The sequence below is a fragment of the Girardinichthys multiradiatus genome, chromosome 12 (genome assembly GCF_021462225.1).
Source record: "Girardinichthys multiradiatus isolate DD_20200921_A chromosome 12, DD_fGirMul_XY1, whole genome shotgun sequence".
In the NCBI taxonomy this organism is placed as follows: domain Eukaryota; kingdom Metazoa; phylum Chordata; class Actinopteri; order Cyprinodontiformes; family Goodeidae; genus Girardinichthys; species Girardinichthys multiradiatus.
This window is the reverse complement of record NC_061805.1, coordinates 23,433,726-23,444,236: the sequence shown is the minus strand read 5'-3', so window position 1 is coordinate 23,444,236 and position 10,511 is coordinate 23,433,726. Positions and strand designations below refer to the sequence as shown.

The following is a 10,511-nucleotide window of genomic DNA, read 5'->3' as shown; positions in this document are numbered from 1 at the left end:
ACTATAAAGAATGAAGCAAGAAGCTGAGCAAAAACAATTTTATTTTTAACTTTTTTTCCAAGTATTTACATCTATTGTCTTACAAAACACGGAATGTGGTTAGAGTCAGAGTGAACATTTATGTTGTTCATTTGCCAACAATACAACAGAATCACCTTTCCCCCATTGTTTATTCACTCACATTAACATTTTAATTACAGTGCAGGTGTGTGTTTTGGTCCAACAATGTGCTTTGTGAGTTTTTGTGAGCTCAATTCAGGCAGTATTACGCTTTTAGGGGGGGAAAAAACCACTAGGGAGGAATGTGGAAGAAATGACAAATTGATGCTAGTACGTTCAAAGTGCAACCTGTAAAAATGATCAACATTTGTTTAATGAGTGAAAAATTGTGTATTTGTATACTTAAAAAAGACATGTCTATTTTTACAGAAGAAAGAAAACAAATTTAATTTCACAATCAAGTCAGCAAGCAGAAATTGAAGTCAATTGATTTTTGCAGATGGAAGTCACCACTCAGTTTTTCTCTTTCAAAAAAACCAAAAAATAATAATTATGATAATCATCATCATAATTATACATTTAGAAGACGTTAATTCCTGTAAATCTTACTTTTATCTTAAAATACAATTGCAGTTTCAAATTAATAAATTAGTGTAGATAAAAAACACAAGTTTATTCAAACTAAATTTTTGTCTTTTCTTCTGTCTCTTCTTTTTACTTTTCTTCTCAACATTTAGACATTATTCTTTACATGCATAACGTTCATCTGGTTATTTAAACTGGTAAATGAAATTTTCTAATTTAAATTTAGTTTTATGTTGGCATGACGAGAATGAAGCTGAGAGAAGTTTGTTCATGTAAACCCTACTTTCTTCTCAAACTGTTTTTTTTTACTGTAAATTTTATTCTCAGCATTTGGACTTTATTCTTCACATTACAGGCTTTTCTCTTAAAATGGGGAAATAAGAAAAAAATCCTCGCTTTTTTTTATGTATTTTCTTAATTCTCATTGTTATGCTAATATTCAGCCACATATTTGTAGCAGTGAAAGACAGGATGATTTTGACGTGGCGGTGACAGTGGCGGTGACGGTGGCGCAGTTGGTAGCACTGTTGCCTTGCAGCAAGAAGGTCCTGGGTTCAATTCCCGGCCTGGGGTCTTTCTGCATGGAGTTTGCATGTTCTCCCCGTGCATGCGTGGGTTCTCACCGGGTACTCTGGCTTCCTCCCACAGTCCAAAGACATGCTTTGTTAGGTTAATTGGTCACTCTAAATTGACCTTAGGTGTATGAATGAGTGTGTGCATGGTTGTTTGTGTGTTTCCCTGCGATGGACTGGCAAACTGTCCAGGGTGTACTCTGCCTCTCGCCCATAGACTGCTGGAGATAGGCACCAGCTCCCCCGTGACCCACTATGGAATAAGCAGTAGAAAATGAAATGAAATGAAATATTTGTAGCAGTGAAAGACAGGATGATTTTGACATCTTACATCTATCTCAACACAAACATATCTGGGCAGTAAAAAATGCAGCGAACATCTAAAGAATTTACAGTACCTATTATGTGGCTGTTGAATAAAGATTGGATTGGATTTTTTATATCATAGTTGAAATTAGTTGGGTTTTCCTGCTTATGACCTTTGCTCCACATGGGAAAAAGGAAATAAGTCATTTATACAGCACAAATTACACTGAAATCAATTTTATACACCTTTAATTAATTTAGTGTCTAAAAAACGTTTAAGCTCTTGCTCCTTTTCTATCAGTCTTTCTTTTTTTTTTACAAATTTACAAACAAACCTCTAACAGAGACAATGAGCAGAAAATTGGGTTTCTTTTTTGTCTGCATGTGGCTTTTATTCCCCCTCAGATGTTAATCTGAAAGGTGTTGTCTGCTGGTGTTGTTTTTGCACACAGGTTTCAGCGGGTACGGATCTAATTTCATGCCTGTGCCCACCGTGACGTTCAAGGCTGGAACACCAACTCCTCGCTGAGGCCGTGTTCTTCATCCTGTCAACGCTAATTTTTGTCCACGCGACAGTGGAACAGCTGCCTTCTCCACCTCAGTGATGCCGTTAACCACATTCCAGGCAGCAGGGGAGGATGTAAAGGAACAGGTGCAGGGAGGGATGCTGAAAGAAGAGTGCTGGAGGGATGTGTGGGTGGCAGAAGATAATCTCGCAGCAACCTTCAGAGGCTATTCTCCAGGTGGTATCTAGGTTACCGTGTTGGTGCTTTGCTTTGTTTCGACGGCGTGTCCCTGCTCCCGCTGGTCATGATGTGGCTGAGCATTGGCCTCCCACCCCGGGCTGGTAGGGGTTCAGAGGCTATACCAGTTCATCAAGCAGAGTCCCAATGCTGTGATGCTGCTCGGGGGGGCCCGCTATGGGTTTGTTGCACATGGGGCACACACAGCGAACCTCCAGCCATTTCACAAGACACCTACATAGGAGAAGAAACACATGTTAATAGAAAACGACATGACAATCATGCACTAGTTGGCAAGATACAAACAACAATCTGCTGAAATCCAACGCTACTACTGATGGATGTTTGGTGGAAAGCAGTGTTTTCCTGACTAGGTGGCAGCATCATGCTTCTTATTCTGCAAAAAACATGGGCCATACCAGGCTTCTTACACAGTTTTAAAAACTGCAATGTGTTGATCTAACACTTAAAGTGATATTCAAGAAACTTTTTTTTTTTAACATGTTTACCAGTTGGTGCTAGTGAGCAGATTTGGTTTCCATAATTTGGACCCTTTATGCTATAAATAAGAAGGGGGAGGACATTTCCTTTTTTGCTTTCAGTTTTAAAGACCAGCATTGATCTACCCTGTCTTGATCTAAACTACTTGGCAAAGGTCTTGAGTAATTTTTCATTAATTTGCTTCTAAAGCCAGACTTTCTCCAGTTTTTCTTTTGACTTCTGACTGTTTTTTCCCTCATTTTCTGTTCAACTGTGATCTTTGAATGATGTGGCCTGAAATGGCTTCTAAACTCAGGGAATGAACAACGTTGTGTCAACACATGACAGAACTGGCATTAAATGTTGTCTTTGGGCACAGAGATTCAGTGTGCTGCAATTTCTTTGGCTGAATTTATACAAAATGCCAAATATAACACAGACAAAGTACTATGTTAGCACCAACAAGTCATTCCCAAAAAGCTGTTAGCTAAGCAAATAGATTTTAGCTAGACTTAATAGCTAGCTATCACGACACACAAAATGCACCTCCAGACTGTAATGACGAAAGATCTCTTCAGTCTGGTTAAAAAATAAAACCCTCTGAGTAGAAAGTACAACACCTTGGCTTGAACACTTAAGTGATCAAGGAACTAAATTTCATATTTTATTAACATGTTTGCCAACCAATGTTTCATTTGCAGAAAGGCTGGGAGTGTTGTAAAGAAATTTTAGACTGGCTTTGAATCTGCAATGACCCTATTACTTTAGCCTTTTAAAACGTCAGTACTGTGCAATAGTTGATTTTGTACTTGTCGTCTTCCGCTTATCCAGGAGCAGGTCGCAGGGCCAGCAGACTAAGTAGAGATGCCCAGACATCCCTGTAACCAGACACCTCCTCCAGCTCCTCTGGGGGAAGCCCAATTGAAACTGAGAATATTTGAGGTCATCCAGGCTTTGACTTCAGTGAGACACTGAAACAAAAGTTTTAATGAAGGCGATGAATGATGATGTTTATTCATCTCAACACCATCTATTATTAGTGGTTTCAGTACCAGTTAAATTTTGTAGCTGAAACATTTTCCATTGTGTTTCATATTTATGTTCAGTGGTACTGGTAAGTATGAACTAGTATTTCACTCATGTTAAACCACTACTGGTATTTTACCCGGTGTTTGTTGCCCCATAAGGAGCAAGAATTGGCCCTGGTTTCCATCCTGTATTTTTCTGGCTGAAACCTGAAAACGGCCATCATGGGTAGCTACTGTATCTACAGCGCGGCTTTTAAGGAAAACAAAGACAAACCTCCAAAAAATGAGAGCCATGCATTAGTTGGCAATACTTGAGAACTTATAGGCAACCTTAACCGAGCTGGTGGGTTTCTTGTTGCTGTTCTGCTGAAGAACAACTTGCTCAAGCCTCAAATCCCATTTCTCAAATACATGTCTTTCTGACACTTTCTATCATCTGTGAATATTTTTTTCAGACTTTTCTTATTCTTTAGGAACACAATGTACAATAAGTAGTCATAGTAAGTAAATGGGAGAAAAAGAAGCCCAAAGAAAACCTTTAACGCCTTTAGAAATCCTGATGACCTGAAGACCTGATGATCTCTGGCATCGGGTTGAGGACAGCTTGTTCCACGTCTTTCTTTCACCTGTGAGATGTTTGAGGAGGTTTTTGCATGTTCAGCCCCATTTTACGTCACCGCAGAGCATCTTAATGAGATCAAGATCTGAGCCCTGGACTTTCCATTTCTTACTCTCAACCAGTTCTTGGTCGTTTCACTAACATGTTTTGAGTCATAAGGTCCATTTCTGCTTCATCTTTCATTTTACAATGTATCCTCGGTTACATTGAAAAATTCAGGTGGATTCTATGATGGTGAGCAGCCCCGGTGCTGACGAACTTAAGTCGGGGCTTTGTGTTCCCTTAAAGAGCAAAGGTTTCTTCCTTGCACACCTCCCATGAAAGTTAACCGTTTACAGTCTCTGCTAGTACAGACATGTACTTTCATATCAACAGTAGCATGAGCCTTCAATAAATCCCTTGATGTTTTAGGGTTTTTAGGACTTTTCTTAGCATCTTGCAGTCTGCTCTCAGGGTGGCCAGATCTGGGAATGTTTGCAGTTGTTTTGAATATCCTCTACTTGCAGACTATTTTCTGTACAATATAATGACTGAATTCAAATTGTTTGGAGTCCTCCTTAAATACCTTACAAGACTGATATGTTGCTACCAGGGCCAGTTCTAGGCATGCATACATGAGGGGGTAGGCAGAAATGTGAAGGGGGCATCATCATACATACACATTATGCTCTGGCATGTTTATTGTTGTTGTTTATTAGTGTTTTCTTAATAAGACTGGGGTAAACTGTGTAGTGCTGTGCAATTTGCCAGACTGGACTGGTTTCTGGTTGCTTTTACAACATTTGGAGGGTTTTTAAAAATCATTTATGGGAAAATTCTGTCAAAATAGTTGTCATTTTGTGGCAGAAAAGTAAAACACATCTCAAAATCTCAAAAAGTTGGGTCTTTTTACTCATTTCAATAATTATTTTGATTAACTTGACATCATCAATCAGTGATGGTCATTGGTTTATCAACTGTCACTGTGAAATTATATTAGTCAAATGTCATTCCCCAAAATGCTGTTAAGAGTTCATCTAAGATACACTGAAGCGTGGCCTTTACTTTGTTAGGTTTTGACTTGATGTTGAGAGACAGCTTCATGCTGAAAGGGGGAATACAAAAGATATTCAGAAAGCTAAAACCAGACCAGTACCACATCCCAATTGGATCTGGTGCTGGTCAGAACATGCACAGATATTTTAGAGGCAAGTGCTCAAGCCAAACATGGGCATCTATTGCCAAATTTATTTATAAAAGTTTGTTTTTTAAATGAGAAATATTTGTGCTTTCATAGCCTCGCTTTTCTTGGCACTTTGCTGCAAAATTTGTGAATGAAATAAATCAACGTTCTGCTATGCATCTTAATCAAAAGAGACTCGCTGTGAGAAAACAGTATACATTACTTAACCGTTTCAGCCAGAGTTGAAACATTACACTAATAATAAACCATTACCAATATAAATATAACTCACCACACTTTCATGTAGACCTACCTTTCATTTCAAATCACAAACCTACTTTAGTTAGTTAATGTTAACATAAGGTCTATTATTATGCTAATAAAATCAAACAGACAGCTAAGTCACATTTTCCAATTTATTCATCTTTTTTTTTTTGCTGCTCCATATCATAGAGTATTATATTTAGCCTTCGACATATATTAGCCTGTAACGTTAACTACCGAGCAAAATGATTCCTCAACTGTTGGAGTAGAAATGCTTGCATGAAAGGAGCTGCTTGAGTTAAAGTGAATTTTACTTACACAGAACAGAGTTCTGGTCAGCATGCTGTAATTATAAAATACTGTATGTTTGTTTCAATTTTCAACACCTTATTATGAGATTTAGGCTATTAGACATTCAGAAAAATGGTTGTGGTCATGCTTTTTCTTTTCTTCTTCAGACTTCAACAAGGCAAGGCAAGTTTATTTATATAGCACATTTCAGTAGCAAGACAATTCAAAGTGCTTTACATAAAAAAAAAAAAGAAAAAGACATGATAGCAAAAGTACATTACAGTGGCATAAAGGTAGTTAAATGACTAACGAACACAAAAAGTTAAAGAGAACAAAAATTAATAATTAACATGACAAGATGACTGTAAAAAAGATAAAATAATTAAAATTAATAATAAAATGATTTATAAGAAAATGAAAGGAAAATTGGACTGAAAACTTAACTAATGTTTAGATAACACATTCAAAGGCCACTCTAAACAAATACGTTTTTAATCTTGATTTAAAGCAACTTAGGGTTTTGGCGCTTTTACAGTTTTCAGTTTATTCCAGATTAGTGGAGCACAAGAACTAAAAGTTGCTTCTCCATGTTTAGTTCTGGTTCTGGGTATGCAGAGTAGATTTGAGCCAGAAGACCTGAGAGGTCTGGGTGGTTGATACACTGACAACAAGTCTGTAATGTATTTTGGTGTTAAGCCATTCAGTGATTTATAGACTAACAGAAGTATTTTAAAGTCTATTCTCTGAGCTACAGGGAGCCAGTGTAGGGACTTTAGAACCAGGGTGATGTGCTCCACTTTCTTAGTTCTAGTGACGATGCGGGCAGCAGCGTTCTGGATCAACTGCAGCTGTCTGATCGACTTTTTAGGCAGACCTGTGAAGACACTGTGGCAGTAATCAATTCTACTAAAGATGAACGCATAAATTAGTTTTTCAAGGTCCTGCTGAGACATTAGTCCTTTAATCCTGGAGATGTTCTTTAGGTGATAGAAGGCCGACCTTGTTACTGTCTTTATGTGCCTCTGAAGGTTCAGGTCTGAGTCCATCACTATACCCAGGTTTCGAGCCTGACTGGTGGTTTCTAGCTGTATTAACTGAAGCTGTGGGCTAACTTTTAAACGCTCTTCCTTTGGTCCAAAGATTATTAGTACAGTTTTGTTTTGAATCAGCTGAAGAAAATTTAGGCCCATCTATGCATTGATTTCTTCTAAGCATTTACCCAGCGCTTGAATGGGTTCATGGTCACGTATAGCTGTGTGTCGTCTGCATAGTTATGATAACTTATGTTGTTGTTTATTCAAATCTGAGTTAGGGGGAGCATGTAGATATTGAATTGGAGGGGCCCTAAGATGGACCCTTGGGGAACGCCACATGTGATTTTTGTGGTCTCTGATGTAAACTTACCTACTGACACAAAAAAGTCCCTGTCCTTCAAGTAGGATTTAAACCAGTTGAGTGCTGTACCAGAAAGGCTGACCCAGTTTTCCAGGCGCTCTAATAAAATGGAGTGATCAACAGTGTCGAATGCTGCACTAAGGTCCAGTAATACCAGCACTGTGGTTCTTCCACAGTCTGCATTTATATGGATGTCATTGAACACCTTGACAAGAGCAGTCTCTGTACTGTGGTGAGCAGGAAGCCTGACTGGAAGACATCGAAGCGGTTGGTCGTTATTAGGAAGTTGTTTAACTGTAGAAACACAGCTTTTTCAATAATCTTAATGATGAAGGGGAGGTTTGATATAGGCCTGTAGTTCTGTAGTAGCAGCTTCTCCAAGTTGCTCTTTTTCAATAGAGGTTTGATAATTGCTGTTTTTAGGGTCTGGGGGAAAACACCTGACAAAAGGGACATGTTTATTATTTGTGTTAAATCAGATGTTATTACAGGCAAAGCTTTCTTAAGGAAAGCTGTGGGTAAAAGATTGAGACAGCAGGAAGAAGAGCTTAGTTGCTGTACAATTTCTTCTACGTTTTCTTAGATTATTTGGTGAAATTGGGAAATTTTGTCAAAATCAGTTCTAGTTGGAGACAACTTTGGTACTGGAGTTGATGTGGATGTGCTGACTGCCTCTCTGATCTTTTGGGTTTTTTCAGTAAAGAATTTAGCAAATTCATTGCAGGCCCTGGTAGAGTGGAGTTCAGATGCTACAGTTACAGGAGGGTTTGTTAGCCTGTCGATCGTGGCAAATAATGCAAGAGCATTGTTAATGTTTTTGCTGATGATTTCAGAAAAGAAAGATTCCCTTGCATTTTTCAGTTGTAGGTTATATCTGTAAAGTCTCTATTTATAAATAATATAGTGAACCTGGAGTCCAGTCTTTCACCACCTGCGTTCAGCTTTTCGACACTCCTTTTTTTCACTTCTGACTGGTGGAGCACTTCTCCATTGAGACATTTTCTTCCCAGAAACAACTTTCACTTTAATTGGAGCAATTGAATCAATGATGTCCGAGATTTTATAATGAAAGTTATCTACCAGCTCATCTACAGTGTTATAGGGCAAATTGGAGGTAGAAGAGTAAATCTGGTTAAAGGTTTCAGCAGCACCATCCTTAAAGAAGCGTTTTCTTATCATGTCTCTTTGGCAAACTGAGTCACTGGAGATGATGCTTTCAAAAATAACAGAAAAGTGGTCAGATAGAGCAACATCTGTTACAGACACCATGGAAATGTTTAGACCCCTAGTGATGATCAAGTTCAAAATATGTCCCTGTTTGTGCGTTTGTTGTTTAACATGTTGAGTCAAACCAAAAGTTCTAAGAGTGTCACATAGATCTATTGTACTTCTGTCTTCAGGATTGTCCATGTGAATGTTGAAATCTCCCACAATAATTAAACAGTAATAATCAACACATATCACAGCTAAAAGCTCATTAAAATCACTGATAAAGTTTGTTTTGGACTTAGGAGGCCTGTAAATATTCACGAACATGGTTCGGACCGGGCTCTTTACCTGGAGAGCCAAATATTCAAAAGAGTCAAATTTGCCCAGAAATACTTTTTTACACTTTAGTAAATCTTTAAACAAAGTGGCCACCCCTCCTCCTTTTCCTTGCTGTCTGCTCTCACAAAGAAAATTGTAGTTCAGAGGCGTCGCCTCTATCAGAATTCGAGCTTCATTAAATTCATGTAACCATGTTTCTGTTAAAAACATAACATCAAGATCGTGGTCAGTAATGACGTCATTGATCAAAAATGATTTTCCTGATAGAGATCCAATGCTCAATAAAGCCAGTTTATATGACTTAGTTGCTAACATTAACTTTGTGTCTGCTTGTACCTGACAGTTTATGGCTTTTAAGTGTATTATTGTCTCTTATCCTTTCAGCTTTGTTCTTTCTGTCACGTGTAAGCACAGAGATTTTACAACTATCTCCTATCAAGGGCCCAGGTTTTTCCTGGAAATGATTATTTTTCATAGAGTTACTACTGGGGCCCAGACTGTATCACAGAGCAGAGATTTGAAGGACCTGTTTTAAAGGAGATAGATTAGGAGGTGGTGAGGCTCTGCAGCTTTTGAAAGATGTTGGTTTAGTAGCAGGGTCTGGGCCATTTGGGTCCCAATCTTAAAAATTTCTTTCATGTTGTCAGTGAAATCCAGAAAAGCACATACCAGGCTCAGTGGAGAGAGGGCAGAGTAACATCAAAATAATTTATTGAAATTAGTGAAATGGTCTTATTTGTCTGTTTGTATATCTCCCTCTCTTTCTCTCTTCATTAAATGTGACAAGCGTCAGTCAACAGCTGGACGAGGGTTTGAATGTTTTCATCTTCTGTGAGTTTAGCCATTGTAAGTGGGAATAAATGTAGGAGTGTCCTAATTCAATCCTCACCAGAAATTGAAAGCTGTGATCAGCTGTGATAAACTGCAGTCCTGACCCTTCCCTCTAGTACTGAACAAGATGACATTAATGAACGATAATGTTCGTCCAGCTTCTGACCTCTGACCTTCACAACAAACCAGACGGAATTTGCTTTACCAAGTCTCAGTGCAAGTGAGATGGCGAACAAGCAAGAAGAAAGACTCCACTGTGCTTCTACTCACTTCCTGTGGAAAGCATGTTGGCATGGTAACACCCCCAGCTCGTCTTTCACTTTAAAGTCCTCCAGACACACGGCGCACGTCTGCTGCAAGAGTGACAGTCGAGACAATGTGAGACCAGACAGTCACTGTAAAACTATCCCCAAACATCAGGCTATAACTGGACAGAAAACAAACTTACCCCATGAAGATTTAATTTTTTTGGATCTCCTTTTAACACCACCTGTAGAAATAACAAACGCACACTTTAAAATTAGATGTTTTATGGCATTAATTATGCTGCTGGTTATTACTTCCTGCCTTACCTCTCTGTATCCAAAGCGTTCACTTTGTGCTTGGTGTCGCAGTTTGCTGTCAATGAAAAAGAGGAAATAAAAAATAATTATTTCAACTTCAAACAAGGCTGTTTGTGTGCATTCA

At 38.5% G+C, this 10,511-nt stretch overlaps 1 protein-coding gene across 3 annotated transcripts in view; it reads right to left on the bottom strand.

Moving 5' to 3' along the window:
* Nucleotides 1–1,695: 1,695 nt before the first annotated feature.
* The window catches only part of rnf122 (ring finger protein 122), a 33,861-nt gene continuing 25,045 nt past the window's right edge, over nucleotides 1,696–10,511 (bottom strand). For 2 of the 3 annotated variants that reach the window (XM_047381995.1, XM_047381992.1), the window contains 4 exons: nucleotides 10,397–10,442; nucleotides 10,273–10,314; nucleotides 10,095–10,177; nucleotides 1,696–2,440 (listed from right to left, as the gene is read on the bottom strand). In XM_047381995.1, the coding sequence (XP_047237951.1) occupies nucleotides 2,326–2,440; nucleotides 10,095–10,177; nucleotides 10,273–10,314; nucleotides 10,397–10,442 (286 nt within the window). In that variant the 3' untranslated portion in view covers nucleotides 1,696–2,325. The remainder of the gene's footprint in view (nucleotides 2,441–10,094; nucleotides 10,178–10,272; nucleotides 10,315–10,396; nucleotides 10,443–10,511) is intronic. The other variant, XM_047381994.1, reaches the window with a different exon arrangement.